At 44.6% G+C, this 27,534-nt stretch overlaps 1 protein-coding gene across 6 annotated transcripts in view; it reads left to right on the forward strand.

The window, feature by feature from the left end:
* The window catches only part of LOC137431736 (rho GTPase-activating protein 15), a 246,576-nt gene that overhangs the window by 67,886 nt on the left and 151,156 nt on the right, over positions 1–27,534 (forward strand). For 3 of the 6 annotated variants that reach the window (XM_068123376.2, XM_068123381.2, XM_068123379.2), the window contains exon 3: positions 18,685–18,915. In XM_068123376.2, the coding sequence (XP_067979477.1) occupies positions 18,685–18,915 (231 nt within the window). Of the gene's footprint in view, positions 1–8,340; positions 8,463–18,684; positions 18,916–27,534 lie in introns of those variants that run through there. The other 3 variants (XM_068123382.2, XM_068123383.2, XM_068123380.2) reach the window with 3 other exon arrangements.

The raw sequence follows: 27,534 nt of genomic DNA on the forward strand, positions 1-27,534 counted from the left end.
GTTCTTTCCACCTCACCACATGCTTTACCACTTGCCATCACCTTCGTCTTTCTGATATTCACCTTCAGACCTTTTGTCTCCATACATTCCTTCCACGTGTTCATCTTTTCCTTCAGTCCATCCATACTTTCCGCAATCAACACCAGATCATCTGCATACAACAACTCCCACGGTAAACCCTCCTTTACGTTCTGAGCCAGCACCTCCATCACAGCTACAAATAGTAGTGGACTTAGTACCGACCCCTGATGCACTCCCGCCTTCACCTCAAACTCACCACTGTTCCTGTCCTTCGTCCTTACAGCTGTGCGCGCTCTTTTGTACATTGCCATCACTACTCTGATCAACCATTCCTCCACTCCTAACTTCCTCAATGCCCATGTCAATACTTTGCGTGGACCCCGATCGAATGCTTTCTCCAGATCAACAAACCCAAGAAACAACTTCTTCCTCTTCTCCATGTACTTCTCCTGCAACTGCCTCACAATGAAAAGCGCGTCTGTCGTTCCTCTTCCTGGCATAAATCCAAACTGCATTTCGTCGATCTTCACTTTCTTCCTTATCCTCCTCTCCAACACCCTTTCCAATACCTTCATTCCATGCTCCAATAACTTTATTGCTCGGTACGAGCCACACTCCAGAGGGTCACCTTTCCCCTTGTATAGAGGGACGAGGGTACTCAGTTCCCAATCCACTGGAATGCGGCCTTTTTTCACCACCAGATTACAGATCTCTGTCATTCTCTTCACACCCCAACTTCCTGCTGCCTTCAACATATCTCCCACAACTCCCGTCGGCCCTCCCGCTTTTCTACCCTTCATTGCTTTTATCGCTTCCTCAACTTCCTTCTCAGTTATCTTCTCTGCCGGTCCTAAAACTGGGTTACTCTCTATGTTGCCATCCCATTCATTCTCTGTATTCAACAGCATTTCCATATATCTTTTCCATCTTCCTTTAATTCCATCTGGGTCGACAACGATTTGTCCCACTTCATCCTTCAAGCAGCTCACCCCCATCACATCACACCTCTCTTTCGCTATCTGCTTTGCAATCCTGAATACCGCTCTCTGACCCTCTTCCGAATCCAAGCGTTCTCCGAACATTTTCCTACATGCCTCCTGCGCCTTTGCTACCTCTTTCTTTGCAGCCTTCCTGGCTGCCTTATAACTTTCATGCTCTGCTGTTTCTGCTCCCGTACCCTTTGCCTTCTGCCACTCCTTGAACTTCTTCCTCTTCTCGTCAATCCTCTTTCCAACTTCATCATCCCACCACCATGTTTCCGAGTGCCTCGGTGGTCCTTTTGTCCATCCACATACCTCACCAACGGCTCCCAACAGACTAGCTTTCATTGACATCCAACCACTTTCAAGCTCAACCACATCATCCTCGACCCTACTCAGCCTCTCTTTTAATGCCTCCCTTACTGTCACCTCTTTCAACCTCCACACCTTCATTCTCGGTTGGTACTTCACCCGCCGAGCTCTCCTCGCACCTTTCACCCTTACGTCGCAGACAACCAAGTGGTGCTGTGAAACAGCCTCCTCCCCCGGGATCACCTTTGTGTCTCGGAGGTGCCCCCTATCTCGCCTACGCACCATCAGGTAGTCAACGGTTGTCGTCGACCCACCTGACGTGTATGTAACAAGCTTATTATCCTCTTTCTGGAACTGAGTATTACAAATCAACAAATCAGCTCCATCAGCAAACTCCAAAATCCTTTCACCTTCTCCATTTCTCACACCATATCCGTAACCCCCATGAACTCCGTCAAAACCATCCATACTCCTTCCCACATGTCCATTTAGGTCTCCTCCTACCACAACAACTTCCTCATCTTTCACGTTTTCCATCAGCTTCTCTATCGCACACCAGAACTTGTCCTTCTCTTCATCGCTCCGACCAACCTGCGGAGCATATCCCGAGATGACGTTCACCAAGAGCTTTCCAATCATCATTTTCACCATCATCAACCTATCACTCACTCTAGTCACACTCACCACACTGTCTACAAACTCCTCAGAAAACAGGACACCAACACCATTCACACCCTCCAGGCACCCTTGCCACACAAACTTGTATTTCTGTCCCTGCCTACCCTTCACCATTCTCACACCACTTCCCTTCCATCTCGTCTCTTGCACACAACATATGTCCACTCTTCTTCTGACCAATACTTCCACCACTTCTCCTGATCTCCCTGTCATTGTCCCTACATTCCATGTCCCAAACCTCAGAAACCGATCTCCACTTCCGGTTGTACCCTGCCCACATGTAGTTGTAATTGTCATGGTTCACTTTTTGAGGCAATGTTTTTTATGGCCGGATGCCTTTCCTGACGCCAACCCTCTTAGTCGCCTCCTACGACACGCAGGGATACGGCGTACCTATTCGTATCCAGGGTACACACTGGGAAACGTTTAAAACATGGAAATCCTGGGGGGGGGGGGGGGGGGGGGGGGATTTTTGGGTCTATTTTTGCTCTGCTGTCTATTTTTGGGTCTATAAATTTTTGGGTCTATCCAAAACGATTATTTAATCTTTTGGGTGTGTCTTTACCATCTTGGCATTGCCCAGCAGATGGCACCTGAGCTCATAAATTGGCATCTTTCTCACTGTTCAGAGGGAGGGGAGTACCTGCTTGAGTGTTGGGGTTGGGTACAGTTGGGTGAGGTATTAGGCAATCCTGGGGGCAGTGATCCTGAAAGGAGGTGGTGAAGTAAACTTTGGAAAATAATTATTTATTTATATATATATATATATATATATATATATATATATATATATATATATATATATATATATATATATACATATATATATATATATCTATAATATAAAGTTATACATGCATGTTCAAACTAGTACCTTATATCTGAAATTGTGACCAGGAACCTCTGTGCCACACCTGCACTGGCATTAAGTAAGGGTCCTGATCAAGAAGACCACACATCTACCAAGTTTCGGTACTTGTTACACAGTGAATAAGATCTCTAAATTTTTGTTGGAAAGAAAGATGTCAAAATTGATTACACATTCCAGCTCAGTTTCAGTCTGAAAAGCCCAACCGACCCACTGCACAAAGCACTGTTGGCTGATATATTGCGAACCACAGCACCGCAGTCAACATGGGTTTTCAAAGCCTTTTATTAGCAAAGTACCATTTTATTAACTAGCCTCTGTTTAAGAGCCTTGTGTTTGTAAGCCAGTAAATGATTAGTCGACCAGTAGATTAAACTCTTGAATCACATTAGCAGAGATGTTGGACTACATGGTTTTTCTTTTATACCCCCGTAATGTTTTGTAAGCATGCAAAAAGTCTTCAAAACAAGTGTCCTAATGTCAAAGTGAAATTTTGAATGTTGCAACTTTCGTAGATTTTGTCCCTAAAGCTTAGCGACCCACGTGTGGGGTTGAAAGACATGAAAACACTTGCTCATGAATAGTTTAATGGGGACAACAAATAATAATGCCTTTTCCATCTTCACAAACACCACAATTTTTCCATCCCTCCCACCTTTTCATGTTCTGTTCAAATGTCATCCTTCCGTAGCAGCTCGTGGTTTCCCAGTCTGGGGGTTCGTTCCTCTCCTCTTGTTTGATAATGAGAAGTACCATTTCTGGAGTTGCTATAAACTCTGCACATGATGACTGAACTATCATGCTAAAAATGAAAACTTCATGGAATTGTTTGGACAATCTAAATTTACACAGGTTGATGTTAAATGGGGAATGTTTTAACGAGCCATTGCAATTGTGCCTTGTTGCTTTTGTCCATTCTGTGTATTGGTCTAATGTTTCCTCTCCCTCCCCCTTCCTTCCCATAACGACCATGTATTTAATGTAGGGGTGTTATCATTACAAGCACATGGTTTAGCTTCACCCTCTTGTCTTGTGACGTGGTCCAATTTTATACTTGAAGTAATTTCCCCCTCCTTTACACATCCCCTCCAAGCCATCTGTTTTCTTAGATAAGTGAAGTGTTTGGAATGTGATGTCTTATTTCAGCTTAAACCAAAAAAGGATGTTGACAAAAGCGATTGAAGCAATAAGGTGTGGGTTACTCCTTGTTGGCTTTTAAATTACCTTGCACCTTTTCCATGATGGGTTTTGTCCTACAAAAACATCCTCGAAGCAAACATATTGGCAAAATTGCATCCAGCCGACATGAAGTGCAAAATCGCTGGCTGACTGTGATGCACGTGAACTTGATGACATGAAGCTTATTTCTTCCACAAGTCCAAAGGCTTTGATGGAGAAAGATGATTTTGATTTCATGATTAAATGTTTATTGATATATATATATCAATAGGGGGAGAGGGGAGAGGAGGGGGGGATGGGAGGAGGGGGAGGGGGGAGGGGTAGGGGGGGAAGGGGAACGGGTAGGGGGGGAAGGGGGAGGGGGAGGGGGAAAAGGGAGGGGGAGGGGGAAGGGATAGGGGCGGAAGGGGAAGGGGGAAAAGGGAGGAGGGGGAGGGGGGAGTCAAGTCGGAAGTCATTGTCGTCAATTGAATGTCGCATTTATTTTTTATTCCCTGTCAAATGGCATTGGTCCCGCATTCAGAACCCGGAAGTCGGAAGTCATTGTCGTCAAATAAATGTAGCATGTATGTTTCACTCTCTGTCACATGCCGTTGGTCCCATTGTCAATCGGATGAAGTTGAAAAATTAACGTTACGAAGTTTCTCTGGGACGTACTGATTCCGAATCTGAAGTTGAAAAATTAACGTTCCAAAATACGCTGACGTCATAATTTTAAAAGGCGAAGTTTTTTAAATTTTAAGGTGTGCTGTAGTTGCTCTGAGACGTACTGATTCCGAATATGCCTTTGGTTTTGCTCTGCGATGAGTAGTTCTCGAGTTATAAGAGGAAAAACAAACAAACAAACATACTTTACTGCTTTATATAAATAATATATATATATATATATATATATATATATATATATATATAATATATATATATATATATATATACTATAAAATCAGTAGGAGGCATTTGAAGGCAGTAGCACAATACATACAAGTACTTGCCTGTGTTCAATATTAGGGGCTCAAATTTGGATACATATCTGTTTTATTTATTATTATTATTATTTTTGTATACAAGATCGAGATTCGTGAAAGAGCTAACATTAATCACACAAAAAGTCAAATCGACACATAAAACACAAAATAAGGGGAGCGGTAGACAGGATGGGGGGGAAAGGGGGAAGGACACAAACACAACATTTGAGAGCAGAGACATTGAGAGATCTGTGGGAGGGAGAGGGCTTGGGAGGTGGGAGAGGTATAAAACACATGGACACTGCAAGGACTTCCAGGAAAGAAGTTGGAATTTCAAAAAAGTGGATCTGGGGTGAATTAGCGGGGGTAGAAAAGATCATGGTTTTGGATGTGGGAAGATAAGAGATGGTGGTGAACAGCTGTTTCAAAGACCTGGAGGGTGGAGTGGGATTGAAGGGAGTGGGGGAGTTTGTTCCAGAGGCGGGAGAAAAGATGAATGGAAGAATGAAGGTGAGCAGAGAGCCTAGATTTTGGCATTTTAACCATAAGGGGGTTCCTGGCAGATCTTGTGTGACCTGTAGGAATATTTCGGTAGAAGACAGAAAGAGGAGTTGGTAGAAGACAGAAAGACCACCAACCTGCCTGCGGTGAGTGAGTGAAAGGCCCTCGGAGTTAGCTTCATCGCGAGAGATTCCAATGATTCTGAAAGCTTTGGTTTCAACAGCGTGAAGCCGAGCTAGGTGTGTCGCAGGAGAACCCGCTCAGAGGGGAGAACAGTATTCCATTTAGCTGCGGATGAAAGCCTTGTATGTGGTGAGGAGCTCAGGTATGCCAAGGAAGGACTTCGCATGACGGAGGGTGCCCAGTCGGCGACTGGCTTTGGAGGCCAGCTTGGAAATGTGGTTTTCCCAGGAAAGATCATGGCAGATAGTGAGACTCAAAAGCTTGAGCGACAGAACTTCTTGGAGAGGATTGTTGAGAAAGTAGATGGGAGGGTTGTCCAGTCGGTCTTTTTGGAGAGACAGAGTAATAGTTTGAGATTTGTCAGGATTGAAAGACATGTTCCACTTGTTTGACCAGTCTGATTTTGTCCAGGTCTGCAGAGAGTGAGGAGGCTGCAGACTGCCGATCTGAGGGATGTGGAATGGAGCGGCAGAGAGTGGAGTCAAGTAAAAATGGATGTTTTAGGACTGTATGAAAGAGGTGTTTGTGCAGTTGATATGAGGATTGCTCCATTCAATGTGTATTTATATCCGAAGAACATTTGCAAACCTGATAATTTAATTATTTCATGACTTGTGGGTGAAATCAGATGACTGTAAAATAATTCTGGAATGCCTTTACAATAATGGATGTTCCCTTTAATGTTTCGGAGTGTTGGAGGAAAGTCATCTGTTGCTGCATGAATGCTGTATGGGGGAAACTTTACCCTCAATTTGTTCACGGCTTTAAGGGTTTCGGCTTGAATAATAATGTGTTGAACACACGACGTGGGTTCATTAAAATGGCCAAGACAGACTGTCGTCTTTGATGAGGTGGAGGAGGATGATTTAGAGGAGTTGTTGGACTCGTACCGGGACGAGCTCTCAAATGAGGACCTTCTACTGAGCTGGAGAAGGAATGCCAGGTGTATCTTAAACATTATAATTTCGATAAAACAAACCAGTGTAATCGTAAAAATAGGCCAATAAGATGAGGTTTGAGGCACCACTCACCCCAACTTCTTATAATGGGAAATTAGTTTGAATTTACATGTTTTTCATTTACAACACTTGCTCTCAGGCTGAAGGCGAGGACCTTAGCTGAAGAGGATGACATTGGGGACTTCATGACCAGCCCATCGTGGGCCGATAGGTTCCTGGCACGCCATGATCTCAGTTTGACGCTGCACACAATCCCTCAACATGTACCCCATGACGGCTGATAAGACGACACACTTAGTCGTCTATCATCAAGCTTCGCTGGAAGCATTTTTAAAATTTATTTTTGAGGGTGAAAAACAGCTGTGCGGTTAATACACTGGAAAATACGGCACTTGCCTGTGTTCAATATCAGGGTCTCAAATTTGGATGCATATCTGCCAGGGAGCAAATGATAGCAGGAGCTGTGGTTCTTGGTGAAAGCTTCAAGTGGGTGTGTTTGGGTGCTGGTGTGTCTTTGTTGCTGAATTGCAATGTTGAATAACCAGTTTTTTTGGTGGTTTTGTCCTTGCTCACTGAATTTTTTTTATTTTTTTTTAGCACGTTTGGGTCTTGACGTGTATCACTTCAAAATCTGCCAGGTTTGAACCTTTTCTAATTGTCGCATTATATTCAAAGGAATTCAAAAAGACTCAAAAAAAAAAAGAAAAAAAAAAGAAGCTGTCAGACCATGTGACCGATGACATCTAAATTATCAAACTGTATTCTAAAACACTCGATCATGTGCGTGAAGTTTCACATCGATCTTGTAAGCCGTTCTGGAGAAGGTAAAATGTAAGGTGTCTTCTTCAAATACTTAAAATATCCTGGCTTCTAGACCGTGTGACGAATCCTGTTGAAATTTTAAAGGTGTCCCCCTTGAGGACTAGATCATACTTATAAAATCTGACCAATAGCTTAGGCATTTTCAATCAGTTATTTTTTTTTATTTTGATCCAATATGGCACCCTAACCACATGATGTATGGCATCATAAATGTACACTGGCTCTAATTGGTTAGGGATAAGGTGTGTGTGAAGTGTAGTGTTGATCAGATATGGTTTGTTTTTTCAATCCAAGAGGGCTGCTAAACCACATTATCTATGACTTAATCATTTTCACACTATATGCAGCAATTGTGTTTGTTGATTTTTGGAAAGTTTCGCTTCGATAGGTTCAGCTGTTTCAGAGAAATCGTTTTTTATTTATTTAAAATTTTAATGAAAATTTGGTCCAAACGGCCTACTATTTATGAAAATTTGGTGCTTTGTTCAGAGTTGGTTGGGTGGGAATAATTGGGGATGGGTGTGGGTGCAGGGGAGGGCAACATCGTTGAATTTTTCCTGGGGCCCCAGAATTACTAAGACTGCCCCTGCATTGGGGTGCATGTTTCGTTGAAGAAGGCCTATTTTATGATGATGCTTTACTATTGTGATTTTTGTTTTTGTAATGAGTGTCGACTGGACCTTAAATTCTTTGAAACAGGCTTCTACATTATCACTCATGAACTGTTGAATTCCTCCAAAAATGTATTTCCTGAATGTTGTGCAAAAGTCTTCACACACTATCCCTGTCAAAATAGTTTGTCAGAGCCTGAGGGTTTATCAACACAATGAGTGCAAACTCAACCAAAAGGGGCGTTCTATGCAATGCGGAAATGAACTTAGAACCCTCAGCTCTGATGGACTTTGTTGTAACATATACCTTTATTTCTTACTCGTAAGAAGGGCTGAGTCCCTATTTTTTGCATCATTTCGATTCTGGAAATCGTTCTTACCTAGTAAGTGTACCAAAACCTTCTGCTTTTTTGTGTTTTAAATTCTATCTTTGTTTATTACTTATAAGGGCTGAAGGGTGTGGTGGTTATATGATATGCATTTGATTTCTGTCTCAAAAAGGAATACTTATAATATTCTCTGCTGGATAGAAAGTATAATAATAATAATTTTAATAACCATCATTCTTTGTGTTGTTTCTCCATAATGTGTTTGTTTTGAACATCTGAAGGCTCAGGCTATACTGTAAAGTACATTCTTAGTATCTACAGTTGATCGACTCAAAAGTGCAAAGATTAACTGTCCCATAACATCGATGTACTGTATATTGGATGTGTATGGAAAGTTAAGAAAATACAATACTATACTTTGGCACAGTGGCACCAACAATCAATACGTTAACCTTTCTTAGGCTTCACCTCTGACAAAATATTACGTAATTTCTTCTTTTTTTTGTACGTCAATGAATCCGGGAAAGATAGACATAGAGAGATGGAGAGGACAATAACTGACATTTTGGGGAAAAGTGAACTTTGATGGACTGGTTTGCTCAGTTTCAATCTGACGATTACACTGTTGTTTTCTTGTCACAAAGCCTGTTTAAAAATATAAAATTGGGTGGCAGTGACATGCCATATGAATATGGCAGTCAGTATTGGTATATAATAGTCACTGATGGGATAATATAATTGAGGTAGAAAGGACATCCAGTGAAGTGAACACCACCATCATTCAGATCATATATGCTTAAACTGCTGCACAGATTGAGAAAATGTGGAGGAGTTTTATGAAAAGTTACTGGAACTGGAAGAACAGGTGCCTAAAGGAGATGTTTTGATTATCACATTGGAGGCTGGAATGTGAAAATGGAAATGCAGGAGTACTAGGAATTGCCAGAAAGCACTGACTTGGTGACTGAAATGAGCCAGGGGAGTGAACGCTGGAGCTGTGTGGATAATAATCTCATTATTGCAAACACATGGTTCAAACAACCTCAGCGCAGACTGTACACATGGACTTCACCTGATGGAAAACATAGAAATCAGATTGACTACATTCTACTCAATACAACATGGAGAAGTTCTCTGCCATCCGCCAACACTGCCGGGTGCAGACTGTGGGACAGATCATGAACTCCTTGTGGCAAAGCTACAATTCAAACTGAGAAAGGTAAAAATAATAAATTAAAAACTCCGACCAGATATGACAGTGAAAACGTATTTAAATCATATGCAATAAAGGTAAAAAAAAACAAAAAAACTGTTTTGCAGAGCTGGACTTGGTTGACTGAATCCCAGATGAATTGTGGCAAGAGGTTGAAGACATTCTTAAAGAAGAGGCCAAAAACAACATCCCAAAAGCAAGCAGAAAGAAGAAGGTGAAATGGCTGTCAGAAGAAGCAATAAATATTGCATACCAATAAAGTCAGAAGAAGCAATAAACTTGCGATAAACCAAAAGCCCATAAAGACTTTTAAAAAACTTTTAGGACTCGAAGGACTTTTAGGACTTTTGCGCATGCGCAAGATTGGAGGTCACGTCTTTGCGAAGCTGTCCATGTCCTCACGCTTTCGAAGTTAAGTAATTTTTCACAATTGTGTTTTTGTCGAAACTGCATCTATCTTTCGGTGTGTGTACCTATAGTGTGTCTTTAGTAAGATTCTCGGTGTTAATTTTTCATACATGTCTACAAAATCGTCGGTTAATTCGTGTTGCGTATTCTGAGGCCTAGTAGGCTACCGTGTCCGACCTTGAGGCGTTGTTTTTCTCTCAGCGGTTCGTCGATTGCGCTGCAATTACTTTCGTTCTCTGTTTTTGTCCCAGTCTTTCACCCCATACTTCCTTGTTTAAAATCTCAACTCAAAAAAAAAAAAACCCAAAAAATATTTCCTTCTCTGTTCTTATTCGTTTATTCGTTGTTCTTATTTGTTCGTTCGTTCTTCGATCACGTTGTTCGTGATCACGTGATCACGTTAAAAATGTTTAAACTTTCCCCTGAAGAACTGTATTCTGTCGTATATTATAACACCTTTTTCTTCTTCTTCTATAAAAGGATGCTTTCGTCTTGCTCACCAAATCTATTCATTCCAAAAAAAAATTCCACCTCTTACAGTTCCTCTTTTCTACATTCCCGAGACTCTCCTGCACTCCACTCCTCCTTCAGCATCCTCAAACGTATTTTTGACTCGAAGGTCTCAAGAAACTCATTTTGCAATAAATGTTCGTTTCCCATTAATCGTACACTTTTCAAAATCCAATCTCACCCCTCCCCTCCAAATCTTCCCCATTACCCCTTCCCTCCAAAACTTCCCCATAACCCCTCCCCTCCAAAACTTCCCCATCACCCCTCCCCTCCAAAACTTCCCCATCACCCCTCCCCTCCAAATCTACCCCCTTGCCCCTTCCCACAAAATCTTCCCCATCACCCATCCCTTTCAAATCTCCCCCCTTGCCCCTTCCCTCCTAAACTCCCCCCACACCCCTCCCCTCCGAGACTCTCCCTCGCTCCTCCCCTCCTAGACTCCCCTCACACCCCTCGTCCTCAAAGCATCCTCCCCGCTTCTTCCCCCTTCCAACTTTCACCTTCATCTCCCCCAACCTTCTGCCTCGCTCTTCCCCCTCCTCAAATAACACCTCACTGTGCCTCACCCAATCACCATCAAACCTTTTGTCTGCCCCATTCTTCCCTTTCTCCACGCTATTCTGAAATCTCTGACACACCTTCAACAGCTCTCCCGACCACTTCCTCCTCTTCCACATCTTACCCTACCCCTCCCACCCCCTGTTCTATATCCGATGCTCCCCCTTCCTCTTCATTAACGGTATGGACCTCAAACATCCGGGGCCTTCGCTCAAACTTGACTGATCTCTCCATACAGGTTGCTTCTGACAAACCAGACGTGATCTGCTTAACAGAAACTTTCCTCCTTCATGATGTCCCTGATTCCTTGGTATCTCTCCCAGGTTACTCCCTCCTCCGGTATGATGGACATGAGCCTCGTCCTGGAGGTGGGGTTGCTATCTTTATAAAAAAAACTCTTCCTCACTCGCCCTGCACTGCCCTCTCGCCGCCTCATCCCCAGGAATACCTTTGGCTACGGCTTCCCCTTCGCTCCCACCTTTTTTGTTTCTTTTTTTTTGTATTTTTGTATACTGAATCGAGGCTCGTGAAAGAGCTAACATTTATTTCACAAACAAATCAACCAGACAAACAAAATATATAAAAAGAGGGAGCGGAAGACAAGATGGGGAGAGAAGGGGAAGCACACAAACACAACATTTGAGAGCAGAGAGAAGTGTGGGGGGGGGGGGGGGGGGGGGGGAGAGGTATAAAACACAAGGAGACCCAGGACTTCCAGGACAGAAGTTGGTATTTCAAAAAAGTGTAAGATTTGGGGTGAAATTAGCAGGAGTAGAAAAGATCAAGGTTTTGGATGGGGCAAGATAAGAGATGGTGATGAACAGCTGTTTTAAAGACCTGGAGGGTGGAGTGGGATTGAAGAGAGTGAGGGAGTTTGTTCCAGAGGCGGGACAAAAGAGGAATGAAGGAGTGAAGGTGAGCAGAAAGTCTTGATTTTGGCAGTTTAACCATAAGAGGGTTGCAGGCAGATCTTGTGCGACCTGTAGGAATATTTGGGCGACAGAGCCCAGAGAGAGCTGGGGGTGGGCAAGGCCAGAGAGGAGTCGGTAGAAGACGGAAAGACCACCAACCTGCCTGCGGTGAGTGAGTGAAAGGCCCTTGGAGTTAGCTTCATCGCGGGAGATTCCAATGATTCTGAACGCTTTGGTTTCAACAGCGTGAAGACGAGCTAGGTGTGAGGCAGGAGCACCAGACCAGGGGGGAGAGCAGTATTCCATCGAGCTGCGGATGAAAGCCTTGTATGTGGTGAGGAGCTCAGGTGTGCCAAGGAAGGACTTCGCACTACGGAGGATGCCCAGTCGGCGACTGGCTTTGGAGGCCAGATTTGAAATGTGGTTTTCCCAGGAAAGATCATGGCAGATAATGAGACCCAAAAGCTTGAGTGACAGAACTTATTGGAGAGGATTATTCAGAAAGTGGATGGGAGGGTTGTCCAGTCGGTCTTTTCGGAGAGACATCGTACGAGTGAGATTTGTCAGGATTGACAGACATGGTCCACTTCTTTGCCCAGTCTGTGATTTTGTCCAGGTCTGCAGAGAGTGAGGAGGCTGCAGACTGCCGATCTGAGGGATGACGAATGGAGCGACAGAGAGTGGAGTCGTCAGCAAAGAGATAGAGAGGATTTTCAAGAGTGTGTGTGTGTGTGTGTGTGTGTGTGTGTGTGTGTGTGTGTGTGTGTGTGTGTGTGTGTGTGTGTGTGTGTGTGTGTGTGTGTGTGTGTGTGTGTGTGTGTGTGTGTGTGTGTGTGTGTGTGTTCGTTCATATGTGTGTTGTACCGTCCACCAAACAGTGATGACTCCTTCGACATCTCGCTGTCTGATAATATGGACCAACTTCTATCTACCCATCCAAACTCTCTCTTCCTCATATGTGGTGATTTCCATTGTCACCATGCCAGTTGGCTGGGTGTGGGTACCTCTCTCACCAGCCATGGCTCTTCAGCAAAGGACTTTTGCGACTCACTGGGACTGACACAATCTGTCAATTTCCCGACCCGGATCTCAGTCAACGGAGCATCTTCTCTTCTGGACTTGGTTATGACTAACTTCCCTGAAAATGTCTGCTGCTCTTCTTCTGCTCCAATCGGCTCATCTGATCATGTGCTTGTTAAAGTGGACATCTCTGACCATTCTCAGAGAGCCTCCTCAGCGTCAACGAGTCTGGCATTTCACTCAGGCCAACTGGCACTGTCTTCAAGCAGCCATCAACCATCTGGACTGGTCTCGCATCTCTACCGCCTCTGACACAAACACATCCTGGGAATTCTCCCAAAGTAAATTGCTCTCTCTCATGCATAGATTTATCCCATCTCGTCTTCAGTTGTCATACCCTTCCTCCCGTCCATGTTACACGGAATCTTGTGGTGAGGCTGTTGCCTTGAAACAACTTGCTTTCGTCTCCTGGAAAGCAAATCCAACGGAAGGAAATCTCATTTCCTTTCACAAAGCCCAAAACAAGTGTGTGTCCACCCTCAGGAGAGCCAGAAAACAATATCTCTCCGTTCTCAAGACCGAACTCTCTTATCTGTCTCCCACTTCCAAATCCTGGTGGTGTCTGGTCAAATCTGTTTCTGGTGTTTGTTCCCCCTCCATCCCCTCCCTCCCCTCCCTCCCCTCAAACGGCTACACGGCTGACTCTGCACGTGAAAAAGCTGAATGCCTCAACTCTGTGTTTGCCTCTAAATCTTGTGTCCCAAACCTATCCCTCTCTGTACCCACCGTACCCAGTCGTACCCAGCTGCTCCTGGACTCTGTGTCCTTTCCTCCTGACAAGGTGGAAAAGTTTCTGTCAACCCTCGACTCTGATTCTGCAACTGGACCTGACGGCATCAGCCCACAGGTCCTAAAATCCTGTTCTTCCGCTCTTTCACTCCCTCTCTCTGTTCTCTTCACCCTCTCTTTTGCTCAAGGTCATCTGCCATCTGCTTGGAAATCAGCCAACATCACCGCTTTGCACAAAAATGTGCAAAAACAGATCCTAGCAACTACAGACCAATCAGCCTTCTCCCAATTATGAGCAAAGTCATGGAATCCATCATTGCTTCAGATATGAAATCTTTCCTCTTCTCCAATGGCTTGATCTCTGATCATCAATTTGGTTTCAGACCTGGTCACTCTACTCTGGTACAAGCTGCTTCTGCTTTCTCAACAATGGATGGAGGTCCTCAATGCCAAACAGGAAATTAGGCTGTCTCCCTTGACATATCACATGCCTTCGATACGGGCTGGCACCCCGCTCTGCTCACCAAACTCTCCTCCTTTGGTATCCATGGAAATCTCCACGCATGGCTGGCGGACTTCCTCTCTAGTCGTCGTCAACGTGTGGCCCTGAATGGGTTTCTCTCATCTCCTCTTCCTGTTCAGGCTGGAGTTCCCCAAGGCAGTGTTCTGGGCCCTGTGCTTTTTCTGGTCTTCATCAATGATCTCTGACTCTCTTGAAAATCCTCTCTATCTCTTTGCTGATGACTCTACTCTCTGTCGCTCCATTCCTCATCCCTCAGATCGGCAGTCTGCAGCCTCCTCACTCTCTGCAGACCTGGACAAAATCACAGACTGGGCAAACAAGTGGAACATGTCTTTCAATCCTGACAAATCTCACACTCTTACGATGTCTCTCCGAAAAGACCGACTGGACAACCCTCCCATCCACTTTCTGAATAATACTCTCCAAGAAGTTCTGTCACTCAAGCTTTTGGGTCTCACTATCTGCCATGATCTTTCCTGGGAAAACTACATTTCCAATCTGGCCTCCAAAGCCAGTCACTGACTGGGCATCCTCCATCGTGCGAAGTCCTTCCTTGGCACACCTGAGCTCCTCACCACATACAAGGCTTTCATCCGCAGCTCAATGGAATACTGCTCTCCCCTCTGGGCTGGTTCTCCTTCCTCACACCTAGCTCGTCTTCACGCTGTTGAAACCAAAGCGTTCAGAATCATTGGAATCTCCCGCTATGAAGCTAACTCCAAGGGCCTTTCACTCACTCACTCACTCACCGCAGGCAGGTTGGTGGTCTTTCCGTCTTCTACCGACTCCTCTCTGGCCTTGCCCCTCAGCTCTCTCTGGGCTCTGTCCCCCAAATATTCCTACAGGTCGCACAAGATCTGCCTGCAACCCTCTTATGGTTAAACTGCCAAAATCAAGACTCTCTGCTCACCTTCACTCCTTCATTCCTCTTTTCTCCCGCCTCTGGAACAAACTCCCTCACTCTCTTCAATCCCACTCCACCCTCCAGGTCTTTAAAACAGCTGTTCACCACCATCTCTTATCTTCCCCCATCCAAAACCTTGATCTTTTCTACCCCCACTAATTTCACCCCAAATTCACTTTTTTGAAATACCAACCTCTGTCCTGGAAGTCCTTGGTGTCCTTGTGTTTTATACTTCTCCCACCCCCCCCCCCCCTTCCCACGCCTCCTCCCCCCAAGCCCTCTCCCTCCCACATATCTCCCTGCTCTCAAATGTTGTGTTTGTGTGCTCCCCTCTCTCCCCATTTTGTCTTCCGCTCCCTCTTTTTATATATTTTGTTTGTCTGGTTGATTTGTTTGTGAAATAAATGTTAGCTCTTTCACGAGCCTCGATTCAGAATACAAATAAGTTCTGTATAGTGAATAAATCATGTGGAAATCAAATATGGATGAGAGAGAGAATTTGGATCCAGGACTTAAGGAAAATATCAAGAATTTAAGGGATACTGATGATACAATTCTGTTGGCAGAAAGTAATGAGGACTTGATGCAACTGCTACAGCCAGTGAAGAAGGGCAGTGAAAGAGCTTGTCTTTATTTAAACCGAAAAAAAATACTGTCTTGTGAACTGAGAAGATCGACATGTTCTGTTCAGATTGAAAGACTCATCGAAATAGTAGAAAGTTTCATGTTCCTGGGTTCAAAGTTTGAAATGAAGAAGAATCCAACTTATTTTGCATTCTTTAGATGCATAAGGCTGCCAAAGCAGTATCTTAGGCGAGTGGGGACAATCCTGGACGGGTCGCCAATCCGACGCAGCATACTAGAATGGCTCATTCTGGTACTCGTTGCACCAACCTCAGAAGGATGACAGGCTGAGGCAACCGACCTGGTGTTGATAAACGGCATGATGGGCTCAAACTCAGGACGCTTAGAGCTTAAGCCAACCACCTTAACCATTAAGCCAACACCAGGCTTAGTTTGAAGTGAGTGGAGGATAAATTAGTAGATGATTAGCTTTCAGGAGAACAGCAATATCTGGATTGATAAAGATCTGGAAAGACAAAGATGTGACAATACAAACCAAGATGAGGCTGGTGAAAGCTCTGGTATTTCCAGTTGCAATATATGGATGTGAGGTGTGGATGGTGAAAAAGAAGATTACATATTAAGCACAGACATTGTACTCTTGGCAGTGGGTCAGATAGTCACCTTGGTAGAAGAATGGGAAGACAAAGATGATTATGAACAATGTTGGCCAACAAAATAGAGGATAGGAGATTGATACCACTCAGGGAAAGCTCAAACCTTGACCCTCTTTGACCCCCAGGTAGTCCACCTTAAACTAAATTTTTTAAATGCCATGAATAAGCTCGAGTTCACACATACCAAGTATCACTTTAGCCAAGTTTGGTCACAATCCCATCAGCAGTTTTGGAGAAGTTGCAAATGTTTACGGACTGACGAACGTGCAACACGCTATCCCATAAGCTCCCCAGAACTACATCCCAGGTGAACTAAAACCCTGGTGAACTAAAAATTGGGTCAAAATGTCAAATGGCAAAGTCACACACAGCAGGTACCGATCAGTTTGATTGAAAAAAAAAATTCAGAGGAATTGTCTTAATGAGCTGACATAATTGATTGTTTTACAGTTGTGTTTTGTTTTCGCTTCCATGTTTCTTTATTTACCATTTGTGCTTTTGACATCAAATTTTCAACGAGTCTATTTTGAGAATCTCGCGAACACTAATTCATGAATTTAAAAAAAAAAAAAAATTGGTCAAGTTTTGTTCGAGTACAAAGTGGATGAGGACGGCATTTTGTTTTTGGACTTTCTTGAACAGTGTCTGACAATTTATTTGTGGGAAATGTGTATGGGAAGGCTGGAAGTATTTTTTTTTCTTTCTTTGGGAGGGGAGGGAGTGGATGGATAGAGGTGGTGGTTGAGGTAGCTCAGTTAATGTTCATGCGATATTTGCCTTCAGTTTTATAATATTGTTTCAGAAGAATTGCATAAATGAGCTGTGACATAATTATTTTACAATTTTGTGGTGTTGATTTGAAGTACCGTACTATGTTTTGCATTGAAATGAAGATGCTGTGCTGTCTCTGCTCATTTTGCATGTTGCCCGCATGCATTGTGGATCAATGTGGCACAGTTTGTTCAGTAAGAGTGCTATGCAGTAATAGGTTTGAGATTGTGAATGATTTGGCGAATACAAGTCAGTGTAATTTCAACTTTTAGTGATCATTAAAATTAGTGATCATTAGTTGTAAATTCAACTTTAGAAATCATTTGTATTTGTATCAATAATTTCAATTCCACCTTACCTCGTACTCTTCTGAAAGGTGACGCAGACGTTGTTTGTGGAGGTTGTTTAAATGTTTTTCATTTTGGCAATGTTTTTGGTTAAACGTTTAAACTTCCCAGCCTTGCTTTTTAATGATCATTATATAATGGTATGTCTAAGTTGTGATGCTGTTGAATGTCATTAGGCAGGTGCATAAATGATCGAGTGATTAAGATGAACATCATGATGTTACAGGAGTGTTTGGAATGGTCTACCAATGCTTATTTAGATGACACATAATGGAAAATCATTGGTCTAATATTGATGTTAGTATACTTTTCTGTTGAGATTTTTCATGTATTGCATAGAAGTTGAGACCAAATAATGTATTATGTACAATTTGGCGAACATTGTCACGTGATTGGCTGTTGAGATTGCCTTTGGGGTGTTTTGGAAGGCTAAGCCATGCTCGAGAGGAAGACAGAGTGAATTTGTACTCCTTGGCTGGACACTCGATCATGAACATGAAGGGCCACCTAGTACACCTCCTATGGCCAAATGAATTCTGCGAAATGGAATGGGAAGTTAAACAGACACATGGACGTCAGCTTAAAGTCCAATGTCCGATTACAAAAACAGATGGCTTTATTTTAAATATTGACATCGGCATGCTCGGTGTCTCAACCACTCATTGCTGGTAGATATTAGTTTCTTGTCGATCGAAGAGAAGCATGTACCAAGAAGATGGTGTGTCGTGAATTTATCCACAACTCAGACGATAGTCAAAGCGCACCTCTGAACTAAAGAGTTCTGGCTCTGGACTCAGGAATTCAATTCAGGAGATGGTTCATTGCATTCTCATCTAATCTCAAGTACTGCAACATGATATTCAAAATTTGTCAGGAGACATGGCAGTTGCAAAACCTGCATGGTTTAAAAAATTTTTTTCTGACATGTCCATTGATGTGAGATTGCTGTCATAGAGAAATGAAGTGTAAATGCTATTTGTAGTTATTCCTGCCCTCCACCACCCCCCAAAATATTACATACAGAATATTGTATTTTCAGTTGTGGTCTTTTATAAACAGTTTGATCACCTTTCTCTTCCAGCAGCATGGCTCCACAGGTTCCTGTTCAGCCATGAGGTCTGACTCACCCGTGTATGCCAACTTAGAGGAGCTCAAGTTGGCACCTATGTTTGACCAACCCCCATCACCCATTACTACAACGCTTATGTCATCGGACGGATGGGAAATGCACCATGATGAGCTGTCAGGTCGTGCCTTTTACCACAATGTTCACACCCATGAAAAGAGTTGGAAACCACCCCGAAGAGGACGGGTAAGCCAATATGACCTCATCTCCCTGTTCGTTCGCTTCAGATTTTGTCATCTTTATTTCATTCACTTACTCACCTCCACTTCCCCTTTTCACTTCAATTGCTCCTTTCCCTTGCTCTTGCTTCGCTTTTAATCTCCTTTTCACCTCTGACCACTTTGCCATATCATTTTAAACCATGACATATTTTCTCACCACCCACTACCTTGTTTCTTCATTCACCACCAACTACCTTGCTTATTCCTTCTTGACCTACTACCTTATTCTTTTGCCACCTACTACCTTGCTTATTCCTTCCAGACCCAAAGAAGAAGCAAAGTAGTGGGTGGTGAAAGAAGCATAGCAATGGGTGGTGAAAGAAGAAGCAAGGCAGTGGGTGGTGAAAGAAGAAGCAAGGTATTGGGTGGTGACAGAAGAAGCAAAGTAGTGGGTGGTGAAAGACGAAGCAAAGTAGTGGGTGGTGAAAGACGAAGCAAAGTAGTGGGTGGTGAAAGACGAAGCAAAGTAGTGGGTGGCGAAAGAGGAAGCAAAGTAGTGGGTGGTACAACAACAGGCATTTTAAGGCCATTTTCCCTGCCAGAGCGGGGGTTAGCCTTGCGGTCCCCATGACAATCTTCTCCATTTTGCCCTATTTTCTGCGTCTCCCCTTGTTAACGCCCTTGCCCGCATTTCTTCTTCCACCATCTTTAGCCAAGTCTTTCTCGGTCTTCCCCATCCTCTACTTCCTTCTACATTCATTTCCATCACTCTTCTCAACCAGTCACTTTCATCCTTCCTCAACACATGACCAAACCATCACAACCTGTTTCTCTTCACAGCATCCATCACAGGCTCTATTCCCATCATCTTTCGCAATTCATCATTTGTCTTCCTCTCTCTCAACGATACTCTGCACATCCACCGAACCATTCGCATTTCCACCCTTTCCAGCCTTCGTTGCTGCTCTACGTTCATTACCCATGTCTCGCTCCCATAAATCATAGCACTACTCACACATGCATCATACACCTTTCCCTTCAGCATCAACGGCACGCCCCTCCTCATCAGCACGCCACTCAGTTCCCGAAACTTCTTCCATGCACATCTCACTCCAGCAACCGTTGCCGAGTCTGATCCACCTTCTCCATTCAGCATGTCTCCTAGGTAGCAAAATGTTTTCACACCTTCCAGCTTAATGCCGTCTCCAAGATCCAACTCAACATTTCCTCCATCTGCAGCTCCCTCTGTGCACACCTTACACTTGAATGTAGCTGCCACACTGATTAATGACCCTCTAAAACCATGACATTTTTGATGAACCCACTCAGCACACATTGTACATTGAATGGAGTTCACTCCGACAGCCTTCCTGCACGCAGCACATGGCCACTTCCCAGTTTTTTCCACCTCACCACATGCTTTACCACGTGCCGTCACCTTCGTCTTTCCGATATTCACCTTCAGACCTTTTGTCTCCATACATTCCTTCCACTTGTTCATCTTCTCCTTCAGTCCATCCTCCATACTTTCTGCAATCAACACCAGATCATCTGCAGAAAACAACTCTCACGGTAAACCCTCATTTACATTCCGAGCCAGCACCTCCATCACAGCTACAAATAGTAGTGGACTTGGTACCGACCCCTGATGCACTCACACCTTCACCTCAAACTCACCACTGTTCCCGTCCTTCATCCTTACAGCTATGCGCGCGCTCTCGTACATTGCCATCACTACTCTGATCAACCAGTCTTCCACTCCTAACTTCCTCAATGCCCATGTCACTACTTCGCTTGGAACCCCATCGAATGCTTTCTCCAGATCAACAAACCAAAGAAACAACTTCTTCCTCCTCTCCATGTACTTATCCTGCAACTGCCTTGCAATAAAAAGCGCGTCTGTTGTTCCTCTTCCTGGCAAAAATCCAAACTGCATTTCGTCGATCTTCACTTTCTTCCTTATCCTCCTCTCCAACACCCTTTCCAATACTTTCATTCCATGCTCCAATAACTTTATCGCTCAATACGAGCCACAGTCAAGAGGGTCACCTTTCCCCTTGTATAGAGGGACGAGGGTACTCGGTTCCCAATCCACTGGAATGTGGCCTTCTTTCACCACCAGATTACAGATCTCTGTCATTCTCTTTACACCCCAACTTCCTGCTGCCTTCAACATATCTCCCACAACTCCCGTCGGCCCTCCCGCTCTTAGACTCATTGCTTTTATCGCTTCCTCAACTTCCTTCTCAGTTATCTTCTCTGCCGGTCCTAAAACTGCTTTACTCTCTATGTTGCCATCCCATTCATTATCTGCATTCAACAGCATTTCCATATATCTCTTCCATCTTCCTTTAATTCCATCTGGGTCCACAACGATTTGTCCCACTTCATCCTTCAAGCAGCTCACCCCCATCACATCGCACCTCTCTTTCGCTATCTGCGTTGCAATCCTGAATACCGCTCTCTGACCCTCTTCCAAATCCAAGCGTTCTCCGAACATTTTCCTATATGCCTCCTGTGCCTTTGCTACCTACCTCTTTCTTTTTCAGCCTTCTTGGCTGCCTTTGCAGCCTATGCCTCAAACTTCCTTTTCACCTCTCATGTTGACATGTTCATGCCTGGGCATGTATGATGTGGAATTATAGGTTATTCAATGACAGTTGCTCCACAAAGGATCTCTTGCTGTTTCAGTGTGTGTCGTTTCCCAAACCTGCACATCTTAGAGGTTGTACCTGGATTTGTGTTAAGGCGTTCCCAATATTCTTATTCTGCCTTCAACATATCTCCCACAACTCACGTCGGCCCTCCTGCTTTTCTACTCTTCATTGCTTTTATCGCTTCCTCAACTTCCTTCTCAGTTATCTTCTCTGCCGGTCCTAAAACTGGGTTACTCTCGATGTTGCCGTCCCATTAATTCTCTACATTCAACAGCATTTCCATATATCTCTTCCATCTTCCTTTAATTCCATCAGGGTCCACAACGATTTGTCCCACTTCATCCTTCAAGCAACTCACCCCCAACACATCACACCTCTCTTTCGCTATCTGCTTTGCCATCCTGAATACCTCTCTCTGACCCTCTTCCGAATCCAAGCGTTCTCCGAGCATTTTCCTACATGCCTCCTGCGCCTTTGCTACCTCTTTCTTTGCAGCCTTCTTGGCTGCCTTATAACTTTCATGCTCTGCCTTTTCTGCCCCTGTACCCTTCGCCTTTTTCCTTTTTCTCGTCAATCCTCTTTCCAACTTTATCCTCCCACCACCATGTTTCCGAGTGCCTCGGTAGTTCTTTTGTCGATCCACATACCTCACCAACGGCTCCCAACAGACTATCTTTCATTGACATCCAACCACTTTCAAGCTCAACCACATCATCCTATACCATACTCAGCCTCTCTTTTAATGCCTCCTCACTGTCACCTCTTTCAACGTACACACCTTCTTCCTCGGTTGGTAGTTCACCCACCGAGCTCTCCTTGCACCTTTCACCCTTATGGCGCAGACAACCAAGTGGTGCTGTGAAACAGCCTCCTCCCCGGGGATCACTTTTGTGTCCCGGAGGTGCCCCCTATCTCGCCTACACACCATCAGGTAGTCAACGGTTGTCGTCGACCCACCTGACGTGTATGTAACAAGCTTATTATCCTATTTCTGGAACTGACTATTACAAATCAACAAATCGGCTCCATCAGCAAACTCCAAAATCCTTTCACCTTCCCCATTTCTCACACCATATACGTAACCCCTATGAACTCCCTCAAAACCGTCCATACTCCTTCCCACATGTCCATTTAGGTCGCCTCCTACCACAACAACTTCCTCATCTTTCACGTTTTCCATCAGCTTCTCTATTGCACACCAGAACTTGTCCTCTTCATCGCCCCGACCAACCTGCGGAGCATATCCCGAGATGACGTTCACCAAGAGCTTTCCAATCATCATTTTCACCATCATCAACCTTTCACTCACTCTAGTCACACTCACCACACTGTCTACAAACTCCTCAGAAAACAGGACACCAACACCATGCACACCTTCTGGGTGCCCTTGCCACACAAACTTGTATTTCTGTCCCTGCCTACCCTTCACCATTCTCACACCACTTCCCTTCCATCTCGTCTCCTGCACACAACATATGTCCACTCTTCTTCTGACCAATACTTCCACCACTTCTCCTGATCTCCCTGTCATTGTCCCTACCTTCCCTGTCCCAAACCTCAGAAACCGATCTCCACGTCGGGCATCGGACGTTTTGTCGTCATAAATGGGGGGATTCCACCCTTACTTCGATTGGGTTCCCCACCTTGAGTTTTGACGAGAGGGATTGGGTCCCCCATGGGGTACTTTGGGCTGTACCCTGCCCATATGTAGTTGTAATTGTCATGGTCCTCTTTTTGAGGCAATGCTTTTATGGCCGGATGCCCTTCCTGACGCCAACCCTTTTCGTGGCCTCTTACGACACACAGGGATACGGTGTACCTATTCTAAACCGGGGTACACACCGGGATATAATGGAATATCGAACCGTGATAAATAAATCAAAGCCAATCGACTCAACCTGTATGTTGGAAAAGAGCATAAACCTTGTTATATCTTTTGAGCTTTGTATTTGTCAGCATTTTGGGACTATCTACTGTCAGCCTATGACCCTCTAATTACCTCTGCTGTTCTGTCATGGTTGTTTAATTTGCCAAAATAGGGCACACAGATAGTTGAGATTATGGAGGGTTGAATGGTGGTAGGAGGGCCAGATATTGGCTCTGATTGCGACTTGCTTGGAAGAAGTTTCCCTTTTTAGTTTATTGTAAGAATATTGGAATGGGTCCTACCTATATTGAGTAAATTCACCTCATTCAAGTTTTAATCTTCGGCTCTGCAGTGCGTTGCATTCATTCTTTTTTTTTTTTTCTCCATGTGGTATTCCTTGAGATGTATTCAGTCATTGTTTGGAAAGTCAAGTTGTTGGATTTTTATTATTATTTGATCCTTTGGTATTATATGAGAAGTAGTCCAGAACTTCTTTGCTGGATCATGGTTGCTTTTGGTAGTTGCACCAAAAATGCAAAACTTTGGTGTCAAGCATGGAATGTTTTGATATTCCTAAAATATACTGTCGCATCCGTAGCCGATGAACACTAGCCTTGGCTGAATAGCCGGTCGGTCCTTAATTCTGAGGTGCGTACCTCAGATGGCCGCCACACGGGTTTAATCTCGAACCCGCAAAACAGCAAACACGACCGAGAAATTCAACAACACAACAAATAAAATGCCACAATAATGAATTAAATGAAATAAAGCACGTTAATAAAATGAATGTTGAGGTAAATCTAATATCTAATTTGAGACATCTCTGCTCAGACATAAATACACAACAGGGGAATGATTAAAATAAATGTTTTTAAGCCGGCCGGCACTCAGCTTGCTCAACGAGATTGTTTAATGAAGTCGGCAGTACAAAGTGGCCCGAGCTGCTCGTGTGGTAAACGCCCAACAATGGTGCCGAGTCGCTCTCCACAGCGGGGGAGGAGGGAGAAGGAGGAGGAGGAGGGGGGAGGAGTTGGGGAAGAGCCGTGAGCGCTTACCTGCACGGGTCCACCGGCCGTCTTCACACCTGCGATGATTAACTCAACCGACGCAGGATTTAACTGAACAAAAATACCGGCTTAAAGAAATGCCGGTAACAAAATAATGCACAATAAACACGATGATTCCTAAATGGGACGTCCCCATACAGACTTGAATACAGACAAGGGGAACAAATAACTGGAAAATAAATGGGTGTTTGTGTGGGCACTTAGCTCTGAGCGGCTCTTGAACCTCGTCAGGAATCGTCCCGGATTGTCACAGTCCTCCACGTCCTTGCGCGGGAACCACAGGCTGCACTGCCTGAGCGGGAACTAGCCCTCGCTGTGTAGTCCGCTCCTCTCCCGCCGAGCGCGAAGTCAGCAGGCCACACCCGTTCCACTCGCCCCCACTTGTCTCCGTCGATCTTGTTCACCAACACCGATGTGCCAAGTGTTACGTGTTACCTCCCCAAACCCCAGTTACGGTGCACCTCAGAGTCTCGAGAGGGAATGCGGCAGAAAGATTTGTTATTTTGCTTGTTCTAATAAACCATGGTAGAACCACACCAATGCAATTGTAGAACAAAACAAGTAATTGTATTGAGAACTCTCACATACACAATAATAACACAAAGAAAGTACAATGAAAATGTCACTTGCATCAAATGAACAATACATATGATTGTACCATCATTCCCCCAATGCTCTCAAAGCAATAAACTTGCGATACGCCAAACGTGAGTGGAATGTAACATTCCTCAAAGTCCGTGCACTAATCCCGACGTGGTGAAGGTCGAAGTTGTGCAGAATGACAAGAACAGGCAGGTATCGGCACGGTTGCAGACGAGGTGGAAGGTCGGGCAGCTGGTGGCACGGGGTAACTATCCCCCAAAAAGTGGGCGCTATCCACGCACTTCAACCGGGAGAAAAGTGGGAGAAATGCGGGTATGCCTGCCTTCAATCAGAACCCTGCGCAAAGAGGGCACGGAAATGCATTCGCCTTCCACCAACACCTCCAAGTCCAGCTCAATAGGCACCGTATGTGTGACTGTTCTTTATGAACTCCAGATGCCAAGAGCCGTATATGATCAAAGAGCGAGAGAGAACCAAAAAGGGGAGAAGTTCGCTCTGGAATCCCGAAGCAGAGAGCACGGATAAAATCGTGACCGTTCTCAAAGAATGTCCCTCGCTCAAGAGAAGAAAATGTTGGGGACACAATCCTTTGTACTCAAGGCTCTGACGTCATCCTACGACGTCTGCGTGTCCGCTCCTATCAGCTAGTGCCATCTCATCCCTCTTGGTGGCCTGACCAATCACTGCTCTTTGGGGGCGTGGCCTCCCGGACCTGCCTGCCTGATGTGGTGATGTGGCTGCTGGCAGTGCCAGCGGTATTGTTCAATGTCTTGTTCCGGTCGCTTTTATTTAGTGCTATAAATGTGCGATTGCCTGGCTTTGTGTGTGTGCTGCTAGTGTCATAAGGAACAGAGGAAAAATAAGAGGCCATTACATACAGTGTATTAATTACCCATAATCCCTGGTGTTGGGCTAGCGGCTAGGGTGCCGGCTTAGGATCCTAGGATCCTGGGTTCGAATCCCGGTCAATCGCTGAATTAACGCCAGGGGGGTTGACTCAGCCTGTCATCCTTCCGAGGTCGGCAAATTGAGTACCAGTTCACTGGTAATTCCCTGCTTGTCGTTAAAGGCGGCAAAAAGGGTTGGCGTCAGGAAGGGCATCCGGCCGTAAAACATTGCTTCAAAAAGGGGACCGAAAAACAACAACAACCACAGTTCCCGAAAAAGGCCACCCCCCGCTTGCGGTGGAAAAATGGCCTCTAAAAGTGTTTTTTTTTTTTTTTTTTTTATCCCTAGTTAATTAACATAACCCCACCCCTCGTGATGGGAATGAAGATGCGTGCTTACACGACATCTGGTCTGAATGAATTTCCTTCTTATGATACATGGGGTTTCTTCTTCTTCACGACAGTCGGAGCACACTACCTATGCAATTCTACCTGGACTAAGGTAATCATTGCCTAGTCCCTACAAACGTAATAATACGTTTATCGGCTTCTACTGGATGTCAGAATGGAATCAGAGTCATATCTCTGACTGAATCAGGAATCGGAGAATCAGAATCAGATGGAATGAGAGTAGTGATGGCAATGTACGAGAGAGCACGCACAGCTGTAAGGACGAAGGACGGGAACAATGGTGAGTTTGAGGTGAAGGTGGTAGTGCATCAGGGGTCAGTACTAAGTCAACTACTATTTGTAGCTGCGATGGAGGTGCTGGCTCGGAATGTAAAGGAGGGTTTACCGTGGGAGTTGTTGTATGCAGATGATCCTAGTGTCCTGAGTTTGAATCCTGATCGGCTGTTAAATTAACACCAGGTGGCGTTGACTCCGCCTGTTACCCTTCCGTGGTCGGGGAAATGACTGCCAGTGTACTAGTAATCGGGGCACTGCATCAGTGGCACAACCACACCATCAACCAATGATGCTATGTGCAGCCTTGTGCTGCATACGAAAGAAGAAGGGAAACAGTTGGATGCAATAACTGAGTGAATCGACAAACAACAAAAGAGTAGAGATAATTGGGAGCCAGCAGTAATGCAAGAGGGAAGGGCAAACTAATGGGGGTAATGAACATTGATGGCAAGGATGGGGAATGACTTGAGATGGTAATATACCACATGCTTGATTGAAGCCTTGAATGGGACCGTGTGAGAACAGTCTCAAGAAGGTGGTTCCACAGAAGTGAAAAACGAAAGCGTTGAAGTGCACAGTCAGCCTGTGTTTTGGAGGTTGAAGCAGGAGTGGGTACAAGAAGAATGCATCCTAAAGTGTTTGGGGAGCACTAGAGGGCTGAGAAAGCAGGAGGTATCCCAGAGGAGAGGCAGTTAAAAACAAATGAGGCAGTTAAAACCACCTGCCTGCCTGCGATGAGAAAGAGCAACAGACTTTGTGCTATTTCTCATCGTGGGAGATGCCAATAATGTTACGAGCTTATGATTTGGAGAGCAAAATGTGGTGGTAACATTGATGCTTGATACAAATGGAAAGTTGCTCACAAGTTATGAGCAG

Source organism: Myxine glutinosa, chromosome 7 (genome assembly GCF_964187855.1).
Source record: "Myxine glutinosa chromosome 7, kmMyxGlut1.1, whole genome shotgun sequence".
Taxonomy (NCBI): domain Eukaryota; kingdom Metazoa; phylum Chordata; class Myxini; order Myxiniformes; family Myxinidae; genus Myxine; species Myxine glutinosa.